We start from the raw sequence: 27,858 nt of genomic DNA, 5'->3' as shown, positions 1-27,858 counted from the left end.
ATTTCTTCTGTTCTATCGGGAATACTGGTGTTCCTTTTCAATTTCTATTTAGTATTGTACACCGTTTTGATTTAATGTGAACAGCAGTATATCAAGTAGCTAAACAAACAAATAAATATAGTTACTCTCAAATGAGCAGCATAGAAAAAATGAATGTATTTCTAGAAGCCAACGGCTTACAGGACCCGAGGCAACATGGCTTTACCAAAGGAAAATCCTGCCAAACGAATCTTATTGACTTCTTTGAATGGGTGACCAAAGAACTGGATAAAGGATGTGCGCTAGATGTAACCTACTTGGATTTCAGCAGAGCCTTTGATACGGTCCCCCACAGAATACTCGTGAATAAGCTGAAAGGGTTGAACTTAAGACCAAAAGTGGTGAACTGGATAGGAAATTGGTTGGCCAACAGGTGGCAGAGGGTAGTGGTAAATGGAATCTGCTCGGAGGAAAGAAAGGTGAGCAGTGGAGTTCCTCAGGGGTCGGTGCTGGGGCCTATTCTGTTTAGTAAGTTTGTGGGAGATACTGCTGAAGGGTTGAAAGGAAAGGTTTGCCTTTTTGCGGATAACACGAAAATAGCCAATAGAGTGGATACCCTGGAGGGAGTAGAAATAATGAGAAGGGATCTCCAAATGTTAGAAGAATGGTCGAGGGTCTGGCAGTTAAAATGTAATAATTTGTCTAAAACTCCAATCGAGCACAAAGAAGGATAACATATAATACTCTTAAATCTCACAATGAAGTCCTTCCTACTTTTGATAACGTCTATGAGTGTTCATTTCCTCCAGTTGTAATTAAGACTTTAACACTCATAGACGTTATCAAAAGTAGGAAGGACTTCATTGTGAGATTTGAGAGTTAAAATTTAATGCCAAGAAGTGTAGAGTGATGCACTTGGGGTGCTGAAACCCAAACGAGAGATACTGGATGGGAGGGGCGAGATTAGTAAGCTCGACTCAGGAGAGAGACCTTGGGGTGTTGGTGTCCGAGGATCTGAAGGTGAAGAAAGAATAGGACAAGGCAACGGCTGTGGCCAGAAGGATGCTAGGCTGCATAGAGAGGGTATAAACCAGTAGAAGAAAGGAGGTGTTGATGCCCTTCTACAAGTCGTTGGTGAGGCCCATAGGCGTCCCGTATAAGAGGCTTGGGGAAGTTAAGCCTCCCCAGCCCCAACTGCAATCTTTCCTGGACCCCACTGCCCCTCCTCTATCCTGTTTTATCCCATCTCTTTCTCCCCCTTTCATCCACCCACCTTTTCAGCACAATATCTCTCCTGCTACTGCTTCCTGTGCCGACCTGGAAGTTAACCTCAGAGGAGGCAAGAACAGCACAGGAAGCCATAGCGGCAGGCAGAGAGCCACGGTCCCGCGCCTCTGCCATGCATGTTTATTAGCGCAGACCAAGCAAAGTGCAATGGGAGAGATATTGTGCTGAAAGGTGGAAGTGCAGTGGGAGGGATGTTTATTAGCGCGGACCACGTGAGGTGCAATGGAGATACTGGATGGGGGAGATGGGTACAAGAAAGGAAATGCTAGCTAGTGGGGGGGGGGGGGGGAGAGAGAGACAAATTAAAAGAGGATGCTGGCTAGCAGGGGGGAGAGAGAGAAAGACAGGAGAGGAATTGCTGGTTGGCAGGGGGGAGAGACAAAAGAGGAGAGGCTGGATGGCTGTAGGGGAAGGGAGAGAGAGAAGATGCTGGATTGCAGGAGTAAAGAGAGAAGATGCTGGATGGAAGGGGAGAGAGGAAAGAGTTAGTGGGAGTAAGGGGAAGAAGAATGGGAGGGCCAGAGTAGGGGAAAGAAATGGAAAGCTGTATGTAGATGCAGTAAAAAAGAAGGGAGATTAAAGTCTGAACAACATGAATGAAATCAGAATGGACAAGCAGAAAAAAATGGAAGAAAGCTGAAAGGAACAGATCAGTGCTGGAGCTGGATGTAGTGGAGGAGGTGAAGAAGACAGAAGAGTAAAAAGGAGACCCTTGGAAAGAGTTAAAAGAAGACAGGAAAGCAGGAACCAGAAACTGGGGCCAACACATTAAAAACAAAATTAAGTGACCAGACAGCAAAGTTAAAAAAAAAAGAATTTTACTTTTAATTTAGGATGAAATAATGTGGTGGCTGTGTTAGACCACTTAAAAAGTTAATAAACGTATACAAAAGACAAAAAGGAAAATAAGGTGACATCTTTTTATTGGACTAAATACATTTTTTGACTAACTTTCGGAGACCAAAACCTCCTCTTTTAGGTCTAGACATTATATTGCTGTTAAAAGTATGCTTGTCCTAAATTAACCAAGGATGTTTTTTGGCTTTTGAAAACTAGTTAAAAACTGTAATAAGTTAGTAAAAAAAAAGTATTATCTTATTTTCTGTTTTCATTTTGTTAATGTATAATGAAGCAATTGGACTATGACAGTTTTTGAAATTGACATCTGCTCTTTTTATATTTGCATAGTACAGAGGGACATGTGTCACTGTTCCTATTTTTCTGGTGTTGCACCATATGCAGAATGTAGCTTCTTGGGGGTTCAGTGTAATTTTTGTCTACATATTTCTGTTTTTAGTTTGTGGTTACTTATTCTATACTTGAGGGTCTACCTGTGTTTGAAAAAGGCTGCGTATTCTGTTAGTACTGATTCTGTGTAGGATTGATCTGTACTAATCCAGCTTTGTTAGATTTCCATTAGGTGTATTAATGTTCTACTGCCTACTGTAATCCTTATGATATGTCATGATATATAAATCAATTTTTACATGCACATGAAGGCCTTTATTGCTTGTCAATACCTTCCTTAGGCCTCAATCTCTTCTCCATCTTGACAAATTGTATACACCGAATGCACTGCAAGAAAACCCTCACTCACTAGCCTTCAATTTCACTAATTAAGGTAGTACTCTTCAAGGTTTGGGAAAGACTACTCTTAGCATCACTGCACTTTGGTCCAGCATCTTCCTTCCCTCCCATTTTACTTTTTGTTTCTGCGTGTTGAAGGGCCTATCCCTGACCCCACCCCCTATCCTGCCCCCTTTAGCCTCCCCAAACAGCTGGGCCACCAACCGCCTATGGTGAGGCCCCACTTGGAGTATTGTGTTCAGTTTTGGAGGCTGTATCTTGCTAAAGATGTAAAAAGACTGGAAGCGGTGCAAAGAAAAGCTACAAAAATGGTATGGGATTTGCATTGCAAACCTTATGAAAGACTTGCCGACCTGAACATATATACCTTGGAGGAAAGGAGAAACAGATTTGAAAGGTATTAATCTGCAAACAAACCTTTTCTGGAGATGAGAAGGCGGTAGAACTAGAGGATGTGAATTGAGGTTGAAGGGGGGGGGGGGGGGGGGGGGGGGGGGAAGACTCAGGAGTAATGTCAGGACGTATTTTTTCACAGAGAGGGTGGTAGGTACGTAGAATGCCAGGTGGTGGAGATGAAAACAGTAATGGAATTCAAACATGCATGGCATAAACACAAAGGAATCCTGTTTAGAAGGAATGGATCCACTGAATCTTAGCAGAGATTGGGTGGCAACACCGGTAACTGGGATGCAAAACCAGTGCTGGGCAGACTTTTACGGTCTACGCCTTGATCGTGACTGGATATGGATGGGCTGGAGTGTAAACTTTAAGGGGGTTCGACAATAGCTTCAGAACTTTTAGTACCAGAAGAGTGCTGGGCAAACTTCTACAGTCTGTGCCCTGAGAATGGCAAGGACAAATCAAACTCAGATATACAGTGGGGGAAATAAGTATTTGATCCCTTGCTGATTTTGTAAGTTTGCCCACTGACAAAGACATGAGCAGCCCATAATTGAAGGGTAGGTTATTGGTAACAGTGAGAGATAGCACATCACAAATTAAATCCGGAAAATCACATTGTGGAAAGTATATGAATTTATTTGCATTCTGCAGAGGGAAATAAGTATTTGATCCCCCACCAACCAGTAAGAGATCTGGCCCCTACAGACCAGGTAGATGCTCCAAATCAACTCGTTACCTGCATGACAGACAGCTGTCGGCAATGGTCACCTGTATGAAAGACACCTGTCCACAGACTCAGTGAATCAGTCAGACTCTAACCTCTACAAAATGGCCAAGAGCAAGGAGCTGTCTAAGGATGTCAGGGACAAGATCATACACCTGCACAAGGCTGGAATGGGCTACAAAACCATCAGTAAGACGCTGGGCGAGAAGGAGACAACTGTTGGTGCCATAGTAAGAAAATGGAAGAAGTACAAAATGACTGTCAATCAACAAAGATCTGGGGCTCCACGCAAAATCTCACCTCGTGGGGTATCCTTGATCATGAGGAAGGTTAGAAATCAGCCTACAACTACAAGGGGGGAACTTGTCAATGATCTCAAGGCAGCTGGGACCACTGTCACCACGAAAACCATTGGTAACACATTACGACATAACGGATTGCAATCCTGCAGTGCCCGCAAGGTCCCCCTGCTCCGGAAGGCACATGTGACGGCCCGTCTGAAGTTTGCCAGTGAACACCTGGATGATGCCGAGAGTGATTGGGAGAAGGTGCTGTGGTCAGATGAGACAAAAATTGAGCTCTTTGGCATGAACTCAACTCGCCGTGTTTGGAGGAAGAGAAATGCTGCCTATGACCCAAAGAACACCGTCCCCACTGTCAAGCATGGAGGTGGAAATGTTATGTTTTGGGGGTGTTTCTCTGCTAAGGGCACAGGACTACTTCACCGCATCAATGGGAGAATGGATGGGGCCATGTACCATATAATTCTGAGTGACAACCTCCTTCCCTCCGCCAGGGACTTAAAAATGGGTCGTGGCTGGGTCTTCCAGCACGACAATGACCCAAAACATACAGCCAAGGCAACAAAGGAGTGGCTCAGGAAGAAGCACATTAGGGTCATGGAGTGGCCTAGCCAGTCACCAGACCTTAATCCCATTGAAAACTTATGGAGGGAGCTGAAGCTGCGAGTTGCCAAGCGACAGCCCAGAACTCTTAATGATTTAGAGATGATCTGCAAAGAGGAGTGGACCAAAATTCCTCCTGACATGTGTGCAACCCTCATCATCAACTACAGAAGACGTCTGACCGCTGTGCTTGCCAACAAGGGTTTTGCCACCAAGTATTAGGTCTTGTTTGCCAGAGGGATTAAATACTTATTTCCCTCTGCAGAATGCAAATAAATTCATATACTTTCCACAATGTGATTTTCCGGATTTAATTTGTGATGTGCTATCTCTCACTGTTACCAATAACCTACCCTTCAATTATGGGCTGCTCATGTCTTTGTCAGTGGGCAAACTTACAAAATCAGCAAGGGATCAAATACTTATTTCCCCCACTGTACATATAACTACCATGGAGACATTATATACAGTCTTTGTCATGGGAAGCGTTGGCGGAAGATGTCCAGGAGGAATTGGCTTCAGCCTTCTCCCTAACGGTGCAGCAAAAAGTGCCACTTACATTTCATCATAGGCATATTAGGGACTCTGCTACTGAATTAGACTATGTTAAATTGTTAAATATGTGGAACAGGATATACCTATGGAAATAACTTTAACGCAGTTTAAATCCCATATTCTTACAATGCGCAGACTGTCACCTATGGCTTCTCATTGGGAAATGCAATATAAAGTGGCACTTCGACTCTATATCTCTCCCAGATGAGCCTTCCATCTGGGACTTTCGCCATGGGGGGAATGCCCCAAGTGTAAAGGACCAGGGGCCACACTAGGGCATATGCTCTGGACATGCAAGGGAGTAGAGCAATTTTGGAAAGCCCTGACACAATATGTCTCTAGATTATGCGGTACCAGATGGAAACATGACTCTGGTTTGCTACTGGGGCACCCTAGTTTTGTTCATCCTATACCATCCGGATTTACTGCATTTGTACAAAAGACTGTTATAGTCGCTAAGCAAGTAATTTTAGTAGGGTGGCTTTCCTACGCATATCCTACAATTTCTCAGTGGGGTGGCTGTATGATAGCACTGATGTGGGTCGAACGGATGGGAATTGTGAACTTTAAACTGAGAATTGGAGTGAACTTCCAGCGTACTTGGAGTCCTTTCCTGCACACTTTGACACCAATGGCTAGAAGCCATTTGTTAAATTTCTAATTACAGCCTTGTAGCCAATAGATTTAAAGTGAGGGTTTCTTGGTTGGGGGAGGGGGATGGGGAATAAGGGGGGGGAGAAGAGGGGGGAATAAAAGGGGGGGTCTTAGTATGTTGTGTAAAGGTAGTTAAGTATTAATATTATTATCTGTGTATACATGTACAGTTTCCTTCTCTTTGAATAATAAAAAAGATTGAACATAGGCAATAGGATGAAGACAGATTAGAAACTTTTAGAGGTCAGACCCTCTGCAAGTGAAAAGACAAGTTTGTTTGTTTTTTTTAAATAAGAAGTTTTCCCCCTCATCCAACTCTAGCTGTGCTTGAGAAGACATAACGGCTCCTGAAAACACTCCCTCAGACACTGGGGGAGATACGGGAAGCATGGACCCCCCCTTCAGATACCGAGTGACCACCCTCAGACTTACCCTATTTCTGGGAATCAGTGTCTGTGCTGGTTTCTGTCTACTTCTGAGTTGACTCTGTTTCTGTCTCTGGGTGCTGGCCACTTCCAGCATGGCGCTGATTACCTCAGTATACTGCACCTGTGTGGGTTAGGTCTCTCTGGGCTTCTGTATGCTCCTTGCCGGTGGCCTGAAGGGGTGACCTCATCTGTCAGGGCCTTCTTAAGGAACTGGTGTTCTGGTCTTCAGTGCCTTTGCATTGCCAATGCCTACGCAGTGCCTTAGGTCCCAAGGTTAGTGTGCTGTTTGCACAGTTAGCTTTCCTTGTCTTTTCTTGTGGGCTTCCAGCTCTTCTGCTTTGCTAGTTACTATCACCTGTGGGCCTTGCCTTCTGGCTCAGGGTATTATTGCTCGTAGGCTTTCTGCCTAGTCTATTACTTATCTGTGGGCTTCTTGCTTTCCTGCTCTGGGTATTATTGCTCTGTGGGCTTTCATCCCTTCTGTGTCTATTGTTCTGTGGGCTTCCATCCCTTCTGTGCCCATTGCTCTGAGGGCCTCCAGTCTATCTGTGTATATCCCTTTTATCTGTGGGCTTCCAGGCCTTCTGGCTGTATTACTGCGGCCTGGGGGTTTCCAGCCTTTCTGGGTGTATCTCTCTGACCTGTAGGCTTTCAGCCTTTCTGTGTGCATTATTCTCTGTGGGGCTAGCCTTTCTGTTATCCCTTTGCAGTGGCTCTGCTCCCTGTCTGAGGTTGGTTAGCGGCTGATGCTGCAGCCATTTCTCTCCTTTCTATCTGTTAGCTACTGTAGCTCCAGTCTAACCCTTCCTCTGGCAAGCGTATTTGTCATTCCCATTCCCTTGAGCTTAGCTTGTATGTAGCTCCTGTATCCTGCTTCTCAAGCCTGAACCCTGCTGTAGGACGTTGTTCCTGGATTCCTTGTTGCTTGCCTCTTCAGCTCCAGCCCAGCCCAGCCACTCCAGTCCTGTCTACTTCAGCCCGTCTTAGGGTTGCCTGTCTCCTGTTGGGTGGTTTTGCCTGCTGCTGCTGCTGCCACCTCTGTGACAGCGGCCCAAGGGCTCACAGTTCCCCGAGAGACCTGACACCGAGGTCCAATGCCTCCTTTTTGGGGCAGGATCCACTGGCAACTACGCTGTGGGACGGAGGTGTCTGGTCCCAACAAGCTCCAAAACTAGGAGCTTCTGCAGCCTGTTTAAAATAAGCCCTATGAAGGAGCAAAACGAACTCTGGGGAGAATGGGTCAGACAGCCCACCCCCCGCGGGAACACCGAGCTGGTCAGAAGCGGGAATCAGCTGTACGGCGTTAAAATAATCTGTTGACTAACTCGGAAGTGGTCTCTGACTCGCACTGCAAAATGGCTGCTGGTGCACCCTGAGTTGAAGGCTCCTCACACTGCTCTGGAACACGGGAAAACACTGCAACAATGGGCCTGGCCTCCTCCGACATCAGAGAACTACTGCAACCTCCCTGGCACTAACCCAATGCTGCTCTCTGCTTAGCACAGCGAGAGCTGGACTTAATGAAATCTGCCGCCCTGGCACTTCGTGTTTTTTTTTTTTTTTTTTTAAAACAAAGGTCGCCGAAAGCTTAATGCTGAAAACTCACCCAGCCAGACTAGGGCTCTGCTGAAGGTCTGACAGTTGCTGCAGAACTCACACTACTCTCTTATGCTCCCAATAACTGCCAAACAACAATCCTCCAGAGCAAGTCAAGGAGTCAGACAGAAATCAAACCCTGACCCCTAAGCCTACCAAGGCTCTCTCCTGTTCTTTTTTTTTTTGTGGGGAAGGAGAAGTGAGGAAGAGCAAGAGAGGGAAGTTGGGTAGGAAAGGGATCTGGGGTGACCATCTAGCTTATTTTCGAAAGAGAAAGACGCCCATATTTCGACCCAAATCGGGAGATGGGCGCCGTTCTCTCATGGGTCGCCCAAATCGGTATAATCGAAAGCCGATTTTGGACGCCTCCAACTGCAGTCTGTCGCGGGAACGAACAAAGTTGATGTGGGCATGTCAGAGGTGTGGTGAAGGCGGGACTGGGGCATGTTTATCGGCTGAGGAGAGCTGGGCGCCCTCGGCCGATAATGGAAAAAAGAAGGGCGGCAGTAGCGAGAATTTGGGCCACTTTTTTTGGACCCTTTTTTTTCACGAACAAGTCCCCCAAAAGTGTGCCAACTGCCCAGATGACCAACGGAGGGAATTGGGGATGACCTCCCCTGACTCCCCCAGTGGTCACTAACCCCCTCCCACCAAAAAAAAAGAACTGTAAAAACTTTTTTTTGCCAGCCTCATATGTCATACCCAGCTCCATCACAGCAGTATGCAGGCCCCTGGAGCAGTTGTTAGTGGGTGCAGTGGACTTCAGGCAGGTGGACCCAGGCCCATCCCCCCTACCTGTTACACGTGCTGGTAAATGGGAGCCCTCCAAACCGCCCCCCAAAACCCACTGTACCCACATCTATAAGTGCTATGGTAATGGTGTAGAGTTGTGGGCAGTGGGTTTTGGGGGGATTTGGGGGGCTCAGCACCCAAGGTAAGGGAGCTATGGACTTGGGAGGTATTTTAATTTTTTTTTTTAACTTTTTACAAGTGCCCCCTAGGGTGCCCGGTTGGTGTCCTGGCATGTGAGGGGGACCAGTGCACTACGAATCCTGGCCCCTCCCACGACCAAATGCCTTGGAGTTGTTTGTTTTTGAGCTGGGCAGCTTCGTTTTCCATTATCACTGAAAACCAATACCGCCCATCTCAAATCCGCCCAAATCCGATGCATTTGCCCGGCACCAACCGTATTATCGAAACAAAAGATGGACGCCCATTTTTTTTCGAAAAAACGGTCTGTCCCGCCCCTTCGCAGACCTATCCTCGGAGATAGTTGCCCATGGAGATGGACGTCCGCATTCGATTATGCCCCTTCCATGTGTGCCTCCTAAAGGCAGCATTGCACAGCAGCTCACCCCAAGGCTACACTGAACTAAGCCTAGCACAGAAGCCAGGAGCACATGGGAACGTCCACCCAACTGCTGAAGATAGAGAATCCTGACTGGGCTAGGAGCACGATGTCCTGTATAGCACTACAGTTCAGCACTATCTCCACCTGCTGGTAGTTGGATACAACCCATTAGTCTCTGGATTCATCTGCTGCTTTCGCTAAGGAATATGGCCACATTGGGTGCTTTTTACCAATAAAGATATCTGGTTTGCGAATGTTTCTTCTTGATGTTTTAAGGTAGACTGAAATGGGGAAAGGGCTGAGAAAAGGAAAAAAGCTGGACTACGGGTGGGGGTGGGAGGGAGACTGAGCCTGGGAATAGAGGGAAGGGGAACACAGAGGTAGTGAACAATGAGATGGAGGGAAGGGAGAGATGTTGGATGTGAGGACAGTTAGGAACCAGGCATGGAAGGGAGGGAAAGCTATTGAAAATGAGGGGCAGGTGCGATGGGAGTTCCTGGATTATGGTGTCTGGAGGGAAGGAAGAACAACAACAGGAGAGAGCAATGTTGAACCATTGAGAGTAGAGAGAAGAGGAAAAATGATGGGAGGAAGGGTGGAGGAAGGCATGAGGGAATACGAGATGGGACAGGAAGATGCTGGGGGTTTGAGGGAAAAGGAACAAGGAGATGCCAGGCCATGAAGGTGGAGTTGGGTTGGGATAAGAGGGAGAGCAGATGCTGGGCTACAGGAGTGGAGAGAGGGAGAAGAGATGCTGGAAATGGTGGAACCATTGTGAGAGAGGCCGGTGGGGGGGGGGGGAGGGCAGCAAGGAGATGAGTGAGAGAAGAATGGTGAATATAGAGGTACAAATGCGGTAATGGGGAGTAGATTAAATATGAAAGGGAATAGAAGGCTGGGGAAGAAGTGAGGTAGGAAATGGGAGAGCTAGGGATGAGGAGATGCAAAGTTGATAGGTAGCTGAAAAGTAAAAAGAAGGGTAAGGGTAAAATCTGAGTAGACAGAGGCAGAAAAAAAAGGAAAGAGCAGACAGGTATAGTGAAGAATAGAACAAGAAAGGAGAAAGAATTAACAGAAGATAGGAGAGCAGAAAAGAGGCACTGGGACCGATACAATGGAAAAATAACATGTCCAGATAACAAAAGTAGAAAAAAATGTTTTATTTTGAATTTATTAACTATAATATGCTAGCTTTGAGATACATGCATCACAAATGTCTTTGTATTTTTCAGTGTTGTAGCCAGATGGCTGATTTGGGGGGTGAGAGGGGTGCCACCCTTGGCTACACCACTGATTGTGTTCGCTACAAAAGGCAGTGTGTTTCTACTTTTATTTCTCCAGTGTTGCAGAACTTGCTGAGCTTAACTTCTTGGGGTTCCCAGTTCAATTTTGGTCTTCATATTTTTATTTCTAATTTGTGATCTTTGTTCTGCATTTGGTGAAGATCTGCCTGTGTTTTGCGTATGGAGAAGTGATTTAAAGTTGTTTTTACATGTGGTAGTAATGGTGGGTAGGGAGATTGGGGAAGGGGGCAGGGAAGAGAGGGATCAGGGGCTCCCCTCCTTAATTTCTGCCCTGGGCCCAAGCATATCTAACACCAGCCCTGTTGCTATCATGGTCTATGATCCGTTCCTGGAAATCCTGTAAGCGCTGTCCAATCTTTGCCATACTGCCTTGAGCTCAGTTTGTAGCTCAAATGTACTAGCCACAACTGTGGCCTTGATCAGAGTCCACTGCAATTTGCACTGGATTGGGAGTGCCTCATGGCTTGGCGCACTCCAGGAAAGCCACCATCTTGCTCTTCTTGCAAGCTGCAGGTCCATGCTGTGGCAAGTGATATATTGCTTCCTCTTCGCCTATTGGTTTCTTATATGTTTATTGTACATTTATTGATTCAATAAAGTTGCCTTTGAAAAAAAAAGATTTTATGTACCTCCTCCTCAGTTCCGATTCCTGAAATATCAGGAGATAATCTAATCCTTGGTACAAAAGGCTCCAAAGCCAGTACAAAAAAAAAAAAAAAGCAACAGAAATAGAAGGCAAAGCTGTTGGGTGCTCCTTGCCAAGCAGGATAGGACCAAGCCCCATGAATTCTCAACCTACTGGTGGGATCAATATACAGGTCCGCAATGGCCTTAATAAACCTTGGTCCAAAATTAAGAAAATGTAGAAGGTGAAAATAGAACCACTCAACTATCACAAGCCTTATCTGCATCTACAACCAAGAGGACTGCAGAATTCTTAGTAGCCTCCATCCTCAAGACAAAATCTTTGCCAGGATCTTTGCATTTACAATAATTAAACAACATAGGTCTTTAACACCTACTGGACTTTTCCCTAGCTTAAGAATGACTCTGATATTTGCGTGGACAAATGAGTTCAGGACAGTCTCCTTTTGCAATATTTGGTTTAGCACTCTTAATAAAATTATAGGCAGCTGTAGGAGAAATTGCTTATAAAATTCTATAGCAAAGTTATCAGGGCCAGTCACTTTTCCTGCAGGCAACTGAGACACCACTGTGGCTCAGCTATTGAAATTGTCACACCAACCTCTTTTCTGCACTTGTCTCTCAACTTTGGTAACTAAGCTGGACTCCGCATGCAAACTCAGAGGACTACAGCTTAATGTAATAGTCCATAAAAGTTTACTCAATGTCTTTTGGGCCAATGTATAAATTTCCCTGGTTATCCTCAAACACCACTACAAAACTCTGCTCTCTTTTACACCTCAGTTGGGCCACTAAGACATCTATTCCCCCCCCCCCCCCCCATACGTTTACTTCTGGCACCTCAAAATATATTCTACTTCCTCTACTAGTCACATATTAATTTCCCCTCTGGAAGTGATAGTTTGATAGAATGTTATCTTGCAACTATTTGTGATGTCTCTCCAACTTAATCAATGTAGCCTTCAAGCTGGTTGCTTTGCAGCTTTTGACTCTGACACCCAACTCTATAACTTTCCCTCTTAACACAATCTTTACAGTATTCCACAATATCTCCAGGAAAACTTTCCCATTATTATTATTATACAAGCAGAAATCCCTGATTACTAACCACAGCCCAATTCAAATTCTAGCTCCGCTTCTGAGCCCTTGCAGGCAGAGATGAATTCAAATGCAACAGAGCATGGTATGACCATGTGACTAGACCTACACAAAAGTGCTAACTTGCTGAAATTAGCTGCTACTGATCAAGAAGTCAGTTTGAGCACATGAATTATGGACCTGTGAATAACAAGTATAGTCTCTCTAATGCTTTTCTTAGCTACCACAGATCTGCAAGGCCCGTCTCTAAGACTACTTGCTGTAGAGTTGACTTGCCCTCCCCATTCCCACCTTTCACACCCCTGGAGTGATCCCAACTAGTATCCATTACCTCATTAAATCCCTCCCAACCACTGGAAAAACAGTACAAGTTGAGGCCTTATGCAACATCTCAGAAAAACTGCAACGCAAATCCCATACCATTCTCGTAGCTTTTCTTTGCACCGCTTCCATTTTTTTTTTACATCCTTCACAAGATACGGCCTCCAAAACTGAACACAATACTCCAGGTGGGGCCTCACCAACGTCTTATACAGGGGTATTAAAACCTCTTTTCTTCTGCTGGTCACACCTCTCTCTATACAGCCTAGCAATCTTCTAGCTATGGCCACCGCCTTGTCACACTGTTTCGTCACCTTCATGTCCTCAGATACTATCACCCCAAGATCCCTCTTCCCCGTCCGTACCTATCAGACTCTCACCGCCTAACACATACGTCTCCCGTGGATTTCTACTCCCTAAGTGCATCACTTTGCATTTTAACATCAATTCAAGAATTGGCTAAACATAATAAACTTTGCCTGAACCCAAGTAAAACCGAGCTTCTCTAGGTCCCTAACACAAGTGGATACATACCTGACATCAAAATCCCTTTTGGGAAGTATGTACTCCCCCTCAAATCACAAGTCAGGAACCTTGGAATACAGTTAGATTCAACACTTACTCTGATTCCCCAAATCCAAACAACCTTCAAGAGCTGCTTCTACTATTTGCGACAGCTATACTGCCTCTCTCCTTACATCGAGAAGGTAAATCTTATCCCAGTTGTGCATGCCATGGTAACATCAAGACTGGATTACTGCAATGCATTATACAATGGTCTGACTACAAAGGGCCTGCACCAGTTCCAGTTCATTCAGAATGCAGCAGCAAGACTCATAGAAAGTTGCAAGCGGCGTGACCACATCACACCATTTTTGCAAAAACTTCATTGGCTACCAGTACAATACAGGGCTAAATTTAAAACTCTATGTCTGATCTTCAAGGCCCTGAAAGGAAATGGCCCTGAGTATCTGAAGAATAGGATGATCCTCCACACACCGCCAAGGACACTAAAGTCCTCCCAAGGCCTTTCACTAACTACACCCTCTCCAAAAGACATTACATGATGTGATACCCGCGAGCCTTCTCCGGAGTAGCCCCCACACTCTGGAATGCATTGCCTGAAAGGCTCCGCTTAACACAAGACTATCTCTACTTCAGGAAGCAGATGAAAGCTTGGCTCTTCAACCAAGCCTTTAATGGAAGAAGTAACTAACTTGTTAGTCTCACTCACATAAGGATTGACTCGGGCTGCACATACTGCAGCGGGCCATGTTTATCCACTCCTAGCCTGAGATAATATTTAACCATCTCTCTGACCTCTTGTGCAACTTTCTTCAAATCAGTCACCTCACTTTCAAATTATTCCTACTTTCTTACTCATCTATATGTCACAACTTTGCCTTACCCGTCACTACCAATTTAATGTTCTATTATGTATTGTGTTGTCATTGCAAGTAGTATACCATTTCTAATGTTGTATTACCACGTGGTATTCAAAATATTCTGCTTCCAACAACTGCTGCTGTAAATCACATTTGTTTATTCTTACTTTTATTAAGAGGACCTCAGATCTTCCCGGCTTGGCTGTTCTATTCAGAACTCTTTTGCATGATATTTTCTTACATGCGCTCAAGCTGTTTTCTGGAAGTATTTATTATCACCGGTCCTGTATTTGCTATCAAATTCTTTCAGCGGTCAGGATTCTAAATCACTGAAAAAAACTCCCACTCGGAGAAAAACCAGTGATTCCTGCCCTCTGTAGCTGGCGGTTCACGGAAAACCCTGAAGCTAAGTACAGACTGTTTATGTTTGGGGAGAATAGAGATCCTACAAACGAAAAGCTGTGAGATTGAGCACTGCATTTAATTCTATTTAAATGTAAATGTACGACAGAATCAGTGGCAGAAAATATTCTGCTTGATACAAGGGGAAGCTGTGTTTCAGAGGGCAGGAATCACTGGTTTTTCTCCGAGTGGGAGTTTTTTTCAGTGATTTAGAATCCTGACCGCTGAAAGAATTTGATAGCAAATACAGGACCGGTGATAATAAATACTTCCAGAAAACAGCTTGAGCGCATGTAAGAAAATATCATGCAAAAGAGTTCTGAATAGAACAGCCAAGCCGGGAAGATCTGAGGTCCTCTTAATAAAAGTAAGAATAAACAAATGTGATTTACAGCAGCAGTTGTTGGAAGCAGAATATTTTGAATACCACGTGGTAATACAACATTAGAATTAGAATATTTCACCAGTGGTCCCTATTTAGGCATTATTGTGGTTTAACACAAAGTAGTATACCATGCCATATTTTGTATTATTACTTGAATATTTTTACTGCTGTAATTGCCTATTGCTCATGTTTGATCTATTCTTACTGTACACCGCCTTGAGTGAATTTCTTCAAAAAGGCGGTAAACAAATCCTAATAAATAAATAAATAAATAAATCTGTATTCCCCCCTCCCCTGCTCCCCCAAACTACAAAAAAAGAAACTAACAAAATTATTCTTGCACCACAGGTTTCCCTTGGTGAATCAATATGAAATAAATTTGTGCTAAGCCTTTTGTTTTTGGGGTAGTGGACACAAACCCAACTGTAAACCTGTTAGTGCACAACTTTTAAAATATCATTGTTCTTGAAGAAAGTCACCCGGGATTGAAAGCGGGGGGGGGGGGGGGGGGGGGGGGGGGGAAACTAGACCTTTCCGCTGAAAGGGTTCTATCGTCCCCTCTTCTGCAGGTAAAGCCTATTGTATAGTTCAAATAGCTTACTTTCTCCACAATCATCCCCTAAAAATATGTCACCATCCCAGCCTGCACCAAGTAAGAGCCACAGGCAGCCCCCTAGATCATCGGCGATGAGGGGTGGGAAGGGAACCCCAAACACACACAAAAGCTCCTCCTAAAAAGTAATACTTTGCCATTCTTCAATGCAGTATCATGAAACACCCAAAAATAAGAGTCACCAACAGGACAGTTTTACAGCAACCATTCAGTCCTCCCTCTCTGTAATTGCTGCTCATTGATATACTGGCAGCGTCATAGATCTTTATCATTCCTGCTCTTATGTCCCAGAGATCCACTCTGAAATGGGGGTAGGGGGTCATGCAGGAAAAAGCAGTTCAAAATATTTGGACCTCCTTAAAGCTATAGGAAACAAATATCACCTTCCCATACCACTCTCAATTTCAACAGGTAAAGCATGGCTTGCCATAGTTTCTGAACAAAGAATTGCTTTCTAACCTTGAGTATTGCAGCCTCAGCTTTTCCTTCTCTGCAAAATCCTGCAACAGTGTAACTTTTTGAGTTTTGTAATCAAAGAAACTGAGATACTATGCTCACTGCAATGCTCTCTCATGCCTGTAATACAGCACCTTAAATAAAATGGTACATGGCCTCTTTGCCTGCTCCACTCAAGAAGGTTGGCCTGTGTTCACAAGATTTCCAGGCAATTGGTTCTGAAAAAGTCTCCTGCAACACATGCTCCAAAAGATCTCCATTGTACCATTCTTCATGCCTTTTGGAATACCCACCAGCCTTAAATTGTTCATGCAAGATTGATTTTTCAGATCTTCCATTTTAGCCTTCAGCTACTATTTGCCTCCATACTCAACACTGCACTGCTCCACATGTTCTATGTGCCTATCACATTCTGCCTCTTGGCTGTCACCATACCAAAGTAAACCTAGAATTTGTTCAGCTTCTCTTGATTGCATTGCCTGTATGGATCTTTGCCAAGTTTAGGTCTGCAGCATTATGCTTTTTGAGAGGGCCAGTTTTAGAAGGTCCAAACAAGGTAATTGACCTCAGCTCCTATGCCACAGGGACGCCAGAGCCTGCCCAGTCTACTGGCACGCTTTGGTGCCGAATCAAAATTTCTGCTCTGGACCCTAGCATGTCTAATAGCAGCCCTGCTATGTGGTGAAGTTTCCAGCAACAACAGGCCTTTTGATGCAGCATTACTGTCTGGCACTGCTCCGGCAACATCTTGCATTGCCATACAATCCACCATAGTCTGCTGTTGGGTGGTCTTGGTCTTGTACAGCTGCCACTGGGACCCCTTGCTGCTTTCTTATCATTCACTTTGTTAGGTATCCAGTTCATGGAGAAGACAATATAAGGTGGCAGTATTTTTGGCTAGGGATGCAAGGAGCTCCATTACATGCATTTGCTTCTCAAATTACCATCACATGACTCCCTGGGTCTGCAATAATTTAGGAACATTTGTTTAACACTGGTGGAAAGATGAGTTCCTTCAAGCTGTCAGGCAGGTGCGAGATCCAAACACTGTTACATCTATTTGGTCGCTAAGATTCTCCATATTGCAGACCAGATGCTATTTTTAGTTACTTGTTCACTTTTTCCTCAGGGTAGCCAGTTTTTTTGTTCTGTTTCATCCAATCTGGCTTGAAATCAATTAAGTGATGTGTTAAGTTGTAGTGTCTTTAATGGTCACATTATTCTAGGTATGGACAGTTTTAAGCATCTGAAACTGTTTCAGCATAGCTATGGGCTCATTTCCTCCTTAGCGCCTAGGTGGCTTAGCTTAGATGGTGATGATGGGTTAGCATTAAGCTCTCTAGTTCGGTTACTTCTAAAAATATCATTTCTATTTTCTTAGATTTGCTCACTGGCATTCTATAAGAAGCAAAGTATAATTTTGTGTGCTAGGTCTAAGTCTATCATTTTTTGATATACCACCTTCTATTGAAGCACAAATCAAGGCGGTTTACATATATAACTATTCAGGTACTTGCACTGCCCCAATTGGGCTCACAATCTAAGTATATTGTACCTGGGGCAATGGAGGGCTAAATGAGTTGCCCAGGGTCACATGGAGCTGCTGAGAGAATTGAACCTGGTTCCCCAGGACCTTAACCCACTGCTGACCATTAGGCAACAGTGGGAATTGAACCTGGTTCCCCAGGTCCACAACCCACCGCACTAACCACTAGGCCACTCCTCCATAAAGGTCTGCTATATTTGATAATATATGGATTAGGTCTCAAGAGCCGTTGCCTCACACACACGTTCATGAGCACCGCCCCCCCCCCCCCCCAAAGACTTGTTTTAACAACATAAAATACTGATAAAATATTTTTAAAAAATCCCAAGAAGCCAAATATTGGAATTTATTTTTTTTTAATTTTTATAAATAACTTATCTGTTACAAAGACAGTTTACCCAGCTAAATCACAAAACCATCAACTCAAGATATCCAAATTAGGTTTTATTAATAAAACAGGTAAAAACTGATTTGTCAATCTTCACAGAGAACTGCAGATGAAGCTTAAAAACAAAGCCTTTTTTCTTTTTATTTATTTTTTTAAAAAATAAAATGCATTGGATGCAAGTGCTTTGGGTCTACTGCCTGATTATTTGGGATTATCAATTTCAGTCCCATTTATAAAATACACTGCCTTCAAAACAAAGGCCATTTGTGTTTACATAGATCACCTGTAACATTTCTATTCTTTAAAAAAAATAAAAATAAAAATTGCACTGGCAAATGTTTACAGTGGGTGACAGTCTATTTTTTCTTGTGTTTTTGCTACATTTTTAGCACTCACTTCTCTCCCAATCAAGTACTTATAGATAAATCATAATATGTTTTACATGCATAATTCCTTTTCTCATTTTCATATATGTACATTCACAATCCCCTGAATAGGATTCATTATCCTAATATAAAAAATCTTGCTTGCTTCCTTCCCTTCAAAAAGTAACCGAAGGGGTAGCAGAGAAAGCCATTTTGCTTTTATGAACTTCTTAACCCTCACCCCACAGCTGTATTCAGTCAGCCTTGTTTTCTGCAAATACCTTAACATAAGCTGGTAGTGCAGTGGCAACTGGAGAAGAGAGAGATATTAATCTAAAGACCCTGGATTGAGTCCCATGTCCTCTGATCACTGTGTGCCTCAAACAACTCTCCTGACCACACAATGTACAAATTGTTACAAGCTCTTTGGGATAGAAACGTAACTCCCACACAAATTGTCTTACACAGCATTGTATTAATGGATTCTGCTATATAAATTATTATATTAGCACCAATTTACTATCTAGGTGGTTTGTGAAAATAGTTGAAAGAAAAAGGAAAGCAAATTTTCAACAGCTTCATGTTTTTGGTGCATTTGGATAGGTACTTGCCCCAAAAATGCTATAAGTAACGTTCTCTGAGGCACTTAGTGAAGCCCTTTTGAATAAAGTCATTAGGACTTTAATTTCAAGAAAATGATCTCACCAACAGAGTGTGCTGGCAGCAAAGGCGACAAAAGTTACTGTGATGTTGATGGCCTGAGAATTCTGTCCTTATGCCTTCCTGTTTTAGATAAGATGTTGCCTTGTGTCACCCACCATAAAAAAGTCAGTGTACAGAGTGAACTATATGCATAACCCTTCAAATGTTTCCTGCATTTTTTTCTACACTGCATCTGCAGGTCTTCACAGAATTTCAGCATCTACAACAGCAATGTACAGAATGAGCAGAAGAAAGCTATTTTGTGCATAGATTCATATCATTAATGCTCTTACTTAAGGCATCACCTTTCTCAAATAAAAGCTTAAGGGGTACATGATTGTGCTTAATCAGTTTGAACGGGAGAGAAACGAAAGGAAGTTAGTTAACAAAAAACTATTACACTATACTGTACATACAGAAGTACAAGAAATTAATAAAGGTGAGGAAAAGAAATCATTAGAGCAGGCTCTATAGCTATGTACAGAGGAAAAAGCTTTGGGTTATTTCACTGTGTATTGTACAGACAATGCATGCAAGTTTTCCTTTTCACCTGACTGTACTGACGCTGGAGAAGGTTTCAGGGAAGATGAATTGGATGAGGGTACCATCGCACTGATGTGTGAGGTCCTTTTGTCAACAGGCACTTTGTGGCAGCAACAGTTTACACTAACCATCTCTTATTTCTTCCTAATTTCTTCTGTGCATTTAGTGTTTCTCTAAAAATTTGCTAAAAAAAAACATACAAATCAATCTTTCCATTCTTTTCCCCAACTTAATAAAACCAAACCAAAAATAATGGTGACAGTGAGGAAAGGAGACTGGGAAAATCCAAGTACTAGACACAGCGCAAGAGATTTTTTACTAGAATATTGTTAATACTGTCCATGGTTTAGGCAATTGGCAACCAAGTCTTTTCAGCAGATAATCTTTCTGTTGATAAATTCCAACTGCCTACAAAACAATACTGAGGTATTATTAGCTCCGTGGGCTGAATTTTAACATTAACAAACGCCATCTTAGTCACATGCTCAATTTTGTAGAACTTGTGTGCAACCAAGGAGGATATTTCCCCTCTTTCATGGAAAGATAGATGAGTCCTATCTGGTTTTCCTGTTGTTTAGAGCATAGTAGGCCTGCTGGCTCAGAAATGCCTAGGCATCTCACATTCTTCACAACGGTTTAATGCTGGATGATTCAGAAAAGTACAGGCACTACAACTCCACTGAGTTCCCTCATCTTCCTCTGTGTCAGGTACATTCTTTGGTGTTTTAACTGTGGATCTTTGATCTAAAAAAACCCAAACAAACATGATTACAAAAATATAAAATGGAACGCAGGATGCTTGATTCCTAACATCTGATTTTATTATCTTTTTAATAGACAAGCAATTATGACAACAAGAAAACATATCAGAATTAGGAAAATCATAGGCGTCACTATGGGGGTGCAAATGCACCCTCAAAAATCTTCACTGCACCCCCAGTGAACACTGCATGTGAAAGCACGGAGTCCACAGACCTACCTGAACGGTTCAAGTAGGTCCAGCAACCCAGGGATTTTCCCTAATTTGTGAGGAGGGGGATTTGCTGTGTGGTTGGGCAGCAGTGATCCCCCAATCGCACTTGGATAGGAAGGCAGAGAAGAGTAAGGGAAATGCTGCACTTGGATAGGAAGGAAGGAAGGAAGAGGGGGAAATGCACATTGATGAAAGGGAAGGAAAGGGGGAGACGTGTGGCACGTGAAGGGAAGGGAAGAGAAGAGAGGAGATGTGCTGCACATGAAAGGGAAGGGAAGAGGGGAGATGTGCTGTACATGAAGGGGAGGGAAGAGGGAAAGCTAGAAAGATTTGAGGAGGAGGCAGAAAAATTGAAGAAAGCTAAATGTGAAAGATCAGTGCCAAACAGACATAAGGCAGGAAGTGAAGAAGAAAGGAAGTGAGCAAAGAAATAATGAAATGAAAAGGAGGCCCTGAGTTAAGAGCACAGAGAGAGGAAAGCAGAACCAGAGATTGGGAACAAGATGATTAGAATAATAAAATCACCAGACAGCAAAGGTAGGAAAAATGATTACAATTTCCGTTTAGTAATTGAATTATGTCAGTGTTGAGAGTTTACATCTGTTGGCTTTATTTTGCACTGTACAGAACATACATTTCTTTCTATTTCTCTGGTGTTGTACGGCATACAGAGTCTCAGTTTTTATCTCCATTTCAGATTCTGTCTGCATGTTTTTTTGTGGTTCCCTATTTTGTATCAGGTTCACCTGAAAAGGATTCTGCTGGCATGTGGTGTCTGTGTAGGATTATGTAACAGTCCATCTTGTTCCAGTTTCCCAGTAGCAGGTTATTTTGGTGCTCTAGGGCCTGTTTTCATAGGTGGGTTAGGGCTATTATGGTGTGAGTTTTCTACATAGGTTTTGAGGGGCCCTTTTACTAGCATAAGCATCTATGCGTCAAAATGAAGTTACCGCAAAGCTACCGTGTGGCTCTTGCAGTAATTTCATTTTTGCCTTGTGACCAAAAAATAATATTTTCGGCCACACATAGGTCATTACAGCCTGGTTACCGCATGAGACTTTACTGCTAGGTCAACGGCTGGCAGTAAGGTTGCAGACCCAAAATGGATACACGGCAATTTTGATTTTGCCGCACATCCATTTTCGGCAAAAAGAAAAAAGGAATTTTTTACAGGTGTGCTGAAAAATCATTGTGCGCACGCCCAAAACCCACGCCTACACTACCGCAAGACATTTTTCAGCGCACCTTAGTAAAAGGACCCGAGTGCCTTTTTGCAGGATTTTGCTTATTTATTTATACATTCTTGTATCCCACTGTTATCGCTTACATTCACAACTTTAGTTTTGCTATAATATTGATGGTTTATAGTTGCGGTTTCTATTTGGTTTTGATTTATATATGGTTGTGATTATTACTCTGAATGGACATTAATTGCTGAGGGGTCCTTTTACTAAGGTGTGCTGAAAAATGGCTTCCGGTAGTGTAGGCGCAGGTTTTAGGCATGAGCCGATCCATTTTTCAGCGCGCCTGTAAAAAAAAAAGGCCTTTTAAAAATTTTTGCCAAAAATGGACGTGTGGCAAAATGAAAATTGCAGCGTGTCCAATTTTGGGTCTGCAACCTTACCGCCAGCCATTGACTTAGCGTTAAAGTCTCATGCAGTAACCGGGCGGTAATGACCTACACGTGACAAATGCCACTTGGCACACGTCCGATACACGCGTCTGAAAATAAAAATTATTTTTCAGCTGCACATATCGGCAGCATGACAAAAATGAAATTACCGCAGGAGCCATGCAGTAGTATGTTTTGGCACACATAGACGCTTATGCAGCTTAGTAAAAGGGCCCCTGAGTTAATTTGTTGCAGAGTTTTTTGAAAAGGTATGCTTTCAGTTCTTTTCTGAATTGAAGATAGTTCGTGATGCTTCTTGTGATCTTTGGTATTGCATTCCACCATTTGAAACCCAAGTCCAGCCATGTAGATGAAATTGTAGGTTATGTTTTTGCAAATTGGTAGGTGGAGGAGGTAGTTTCTGATTTTTGGGTTCGCCTTCTTGAAGGTAAGTCATGCCGCAGTGTTTTGGATGGTGTAGTGATTTCAGTGCGCTTTCCTCACAAACAATGTATGCTGCATTGCAGTAGTCTAGTTGTGATAGTACCATCGATTGTACTATTAGACTGAATGGTGGTCTTGGAAAATAGTCTCTGATTCTTCTCAGTTTCCATAGTGTTCTGAAGCATTTTGTAGTTACTGCTGCTATTTGACTGTCTAGTGTTAGGTGTTTATGGACGATGATGCCCAGTATAGCGAGATTACTAACCTGTAGCAGGTATTCTCCGAGGACAGCAGGCTGATTGTTCTCACTGATGGGTGACGTCCAAGGCAGCCCCAGGATCGGAAGATCTTCCTAGCAACAGAAGTTTGCTAGCTCTTGCGAGATGCACATGCGCGACCATCTTCCCGCCCGCTACAGCATGCTCCTCAGTCCAGTATAAAGCAAAGACAAGTGAAGACACAACTTCAAAGGGGAGGAGGGCAGGATAGTGAGAACAATCAGCCTGCTTGTTCTCACTGATGGGGTATCCCTAGCCCCTAGGCTCACTCAAAACAACAAACATTGGTCAATTGGGCCTCGCAACGGCGAGGACATAACTGAGTTTGACCTATAACATAACCAACTAACAGAGAGTGCAGCCTGGAACAGAATAAAAATGGGCCTGGGGGGGGGGGGGGGGGGGGGGGGAGTTGGATTCTAAACCCCAAACAGATTCTGCAGCACTGAGACTGCCCGAACCGACTGTCGCGTCGGGTATCCTGCTGGAGGCAGTAATGAGATGTGAATGTGTGGACAGATGACCACGTCGCAGCCTTGCAAATCTCTTCAATAGTGGCTGACTTCAAGCGGGCCACTGACGCTGTCATGGCTCTAACACTATGAGCCGTGACATGACCCTCAAGAGTCAGCCCAGCTTGGGCATAAGTGAAAGATATGCAATCTGCTAGCCAATTTGAGATGGTGCGTTTCCCGACAGCCACTCCCCTTCTATTGGGGTCGAAAGAAACAACTAAAGGCTGTCCCGAGATAGGCTTACCCTCTACATGGTAATGAAAAGCACTAATTGCGCTAAGATGAACTCTTACAGAGTTGGTCTTAAGACCAGCCTCAGACAAGTGCAGAAGGTATTCAAGCAGGGTCTGTGCAGGACATGAACAAGGATCTAGGGCCTGGCTGCCACACCAGACGGCAAACCTCTTCCACCTAGAAGCATAACACCTCTTCGTGGAATCTTTCCTGGAAGCAAGCAAGACTCGGGAGACACCCTCAGAAAGACCCAAGGAGGCAAAGTCTACGCTCTCAACATCCAGGCCGTGAGAGCCAGGGACTGGAGGTTGGGATGCAGAAGTGCCCCCTTGTTCTGAGTTATGAGGGTTGGAAAACACTCCAATCTCCACGGCTCTTCGGAGGACAACTCCAGAAGAAGAGAGAACTCGATCTGTTGCGGCCAGAATGGAGCGATCAGAATCATGGTTCCACGGTCCTGCTTGAGTTTCAGCAAAGTCTTCCCTACCAAGGGTATGGGAGGATACGCGTACAGGAGGCCCTTCCCCCAATGCAAGAGAAAGGCATCCGACGCTAGTCTGCCGTGGGCCTGAAGTCTGGAACAGAACTGAGGGACCTTGTGGTTGATCTGAGTGGCAAAACGATCTACCAAGTATCTTGCGAACTACCCTTAATTGAGAGACCACTCGTGAGGTTGCATTATCCTGCTCAACCTGTCGGCCAGACTGTTGTTTATGCCTGCCAGGTACGAGGCTTGGAGAAACATGCCATAATGGCAAGCCCAAAGCCACATCCCAAAGGCTTCCTGACACAGGGGGCGAGATCCGGTGGCCCCCTGCTTGTTGATGTAATACATGGCAACCTGATTGTCTGTCTGAATTTGGATAATTTGGTTGGATAGCCGATCTCTGAAAGCCTTTAGTGCGTTCCAGACCGCTTGTAACTCCAGGAGATTGATCTGAAAACCTGTCTCCTGGAGGGACCAACATCCCTGGGTGTGAAGCCCATCGACACGAGCTCCCCACCCCAGGAGAGACGCATCCGTAGTCAGCACTTTTTGCAGCTGAGGAATTTGAAAGGGACGTCCCAAGGCCAAATTGGAGCAAATCGTCCACCAATGTAGGGATCGGAGAAAAACTGTGGACAGCTGGATCACGTCTTCTAGTTCCCCCGCAGCTTGATACCACTGGGAAGCTTGAGTCCACTGAGCAGATCTCATGTGAAGACGGGCCATGGGAGTCACATGGACTGTGGAGGCCATGTGGCCGAGCAATCTCAACATCTGCCGAGCTGTGATCCGCTGAGACGCTCGTACCCAGGAGACCAGGGACAAAAGATTGTCCGTCCTGGCCTCGGGGAGGTAGGCATGAGCCGTCTGGGAGTCCAGCAGAGCTCCTATGAATTCTAGTCTTTGAACTGGAAGAAGATGGGACTTTGGATAATTTATCACAAACCCCAGTAGCTCCAGGAGTTGAATAGTCACCTGCAAGGACTATAGAGCTCCTGCCTCCGAGGTGTTCTTTACCAGCCAATCGTTGAGATAAGTGAACACATGCACTCCCAGTCTGCGTAGAGACGCCGCCACTACAGCCAGGCACTTCGTGAACACCCTGGGTGCAGGCGAGACCAAAGGGTAGCACACAGTACTGAAAATGCTGTGCTCCCAGACGGAATCGAAGATACTGTCTGTGACCTGGCAGTATCGGGATGCGAGTATAAGCATCCTTTAAGTCCAGAGAGCATAGCCAATCGTTTTTCTGAATCATGGGAAGAAGGGTGCCCAGGGAAAGCATCCTGAACTTTTCTCGAACCAGATATTTGTTCAGGGCCCTTAGGTCTAGGACGGGACGCATTCCCCCTGTTTTCTTTTCCACAAGGAAGTACCTGGACTAGAATCCCAGCCCTTCCTGCCCCGGTGGCACAGGCTCGACCGCATTAGCGCTGAGAAGGGCGGAGAGTTCCTCTGCAAGTACCTGCTTGTGCTGGAAGCTGAAAGACCGAGCTCCTGGAGGACAATTTGGAGGTCTTGAGATCAAATTGAGGGCGTATCCTAGCTGGACTATTTGGAGAACCCACTGGTCGGAGGTAATGAGAGGCCACCTTTGGTGAAAAAACTTTAACCTCCCTCCAACCGGCAAGTCGTCCGGCACAGACACTTTTATCTCGGCTATGCTCGCCTGGAGCCAGTCAAAAGCCCGTCCCTTGCTTTTGCTGGGGAGCTGCAGAGGCCTGTTGAGGCACATGCTGGTGATGTGAACAAGTGCGCTGGGGCTTAGCCTGAGCAGGCTGGCGGGAAGGTGGATTGTACCTAAGCCTATTAGAAGCATAGGGAACATTCCTCCTTCCTCCATAAAAACGTCTACCTGAAGAGGTAGATGCTGAAGGCGTCTGGTAGGAGAGCTTGTCGAATGCGGTGTCCCGCTGGTGGAGCTGTTCTACCACCTGTTCGATGCGCTCGCCAAAAATATTATCCCCCCGGCAAGAAGCATCTGCAATCCGCTGCTGGACTCTATTCTCCAGGTCAGAGGCAGGCAGCCATGAGAGTCTGCGCATCACTATACCCTGAGCGGCGGCCCTGGACGCTACATCAAAAGTGTCATAGGCACCCCTGGACAGGAATTTCCTACACGCCTTCAGCTGCCTGACCACCTCCTGAAAAGGCCTGGCCTGCTCCGATGAGAGTTTATCGACCAAGTTCGCCAGCTGCCGCACATTGTTCCGCATGTGTATGCTCGTGTAGAGCTGGTAGGATTGAATCTTGGACACGAGCATAGCAGAATGATAGGCCTTCCTCCCAAAGGAGTCAAGAGTCTTAGATTCACGGCCCGGGGGCGCCGAGGCGTAATCTCTACTACTCTTGGCTTTCTTGAGAGCCGAGTCCACAACTCCAGAGTCATGAGGCAACTGGGTCCTCATCAACTCTGGGTCCCCAAAGACTCGATACTGGGACTCAATCTTTTTGGGAATGTGGGGGTTACTTAACGGTTTCACCCAGTTCGCCATCAATGTCTGCTTCAGGACATTATGAAGGGGAACAGTGGACGACTCCTTAGGTGGTGAAGGATAGTCCAGGACCTCGAACATTTCAGCCCTGGGCTCATCCTCAGTAACCACTGGGAAGGGAATGGCCGTAGACATTTCCCGGAAAAAGGAAAAGACAGACTCTCAGGGGGAGAAAGCTTTCTCTCTGGCAAAGGGGTGGGATCGGAAGGTAGATCACAAGACTCCTCATCAGAGAAATACCTGGTGTCCTCCTCTGCCTCCCACGAGGCCTCACCATCGGTATCGGACACAAGTACATGAACTTCAGTGCGAAGCCGAGGAACCTGGTCCCCTACGGCAGTGCTGAGAAGACGACTCCCGTGCCAGCGACGACAAAGCTCCCTCCAGCCACGTCAGCGGGGAGTCCTCCTGGGTGGCAGCGGATGCCGATACCGCAAGCGATACCGGTGTTGCAGTCTGCACCACGGGCGGAGAGCCAACTGCCGCATGACTCGACGGTACCGCCAGCACAGGCACTGGCAGTACCGGAGCAGAAGAACGCAGCAGCCTTTCCAGGATACCTGGAAGGATGGCCTCAAGGCGCTCATCCAGAGTGGCTGTCAAGGAAGACAGTGGGGCATGGAGGCAGTTCCGGGCTGTCCGGAGCAGAGCGCATTGACACCTCTTGTATGGAGGGTGAGCGGCCCTCCCGGCGTCGACGCTTCACGGGTACCGAATCCTTCGGTGTCCCGGAGCTCTCGGTACCGTGACGGGAAGGTGACCGATGACAGTGCTTCTTCGCCTTCACGCGAAGCACAGCATCAGTACCTCCCGGTACTGAAGAGGATGACGTCGAATCCAGACGTCTCCTTGGGGCCGGGTCCAAAGATGGTCGGTCACGGGGGGTCTGCACCGCAGGAGCCCTTGAAGCAGGTGGAGACCCACTCGATGGCTCACTGCTACCAGCGTGGGATCTCTGGACAGCCATCACCTGCATTCCAGACGTCGATGCGCCCTCCGACGCCGACATCGATACTGGCGATGACCTCAGTACCGCTGGCTTCATCGACGCCGATAGACTGGACGAGGCTCCAAACAGAACGTTCCACTGAGCCAATCTCGCCGCCTGGGTCCTCTTTTTAAGCTGGAGGCACAACGTACAGGCGTTCGGGCAATGACCAGCCCCGAGACACTGAAGACACGATATGTGTCTATCAGTT

The 27,858-nt window shown here is 45.3% G+C and overlaps 1 protein-coding gene across 5 annotated transcripts in view; it reads right to left on the bottom strand.

Annotated features, from left to right (window-relative positions):
• Nucleotides 1-17,994: 17,994 nt before the first annotated feature.
• The window catches only part of TAB2 (TGF-beta activated kinase 1 (MAP3K7) binding protein 2), a 174,483-nt gene continuing 164,619 nt past the window's right edge, over nucleotides 17,995-27,858 (bottom strand). For 3 of the 5 annotated variants that reach the window (XM_030198047.1, XM_030198049.1, XM_030198048.1), the window contains exon 7: nucleotides 17,995-20,365. In XM_030198047.1, coding sequence (XP_030053907.1) covers nucleotides 20,220-20,365 — 146 coding nt within the window. In that variant the 3' untranslated portion in view covers nucleotides 17,995-20,219. The remainder of the gene's footprint in view (nucleotides 20,366-27,858) is intronic. The other 2 variants (XM_030198050.1, XM_030198051.1) reach the window with 1 other exon arrangement.

This window comes from Microcaecilia unicolor, chromosome 3 (assembly GCF_901765095.1).
Source record: "Microcaecilia unicolor chromosome 3, aMicUni1.1, whole genome shotgun sequence".
Taxonomy (NCBI): Eukaryota; Metazoa; Chordata; class Amphibia; order Gymnophiona; family Siphonopidae; genus Microcaecilia; species Microcaecilia unicolor.
The sequence above is the reverse complement of the archived record's forward strand: the minus strand, read 5'-3'. Positions and strand labels throughout refer to the sequence as shown.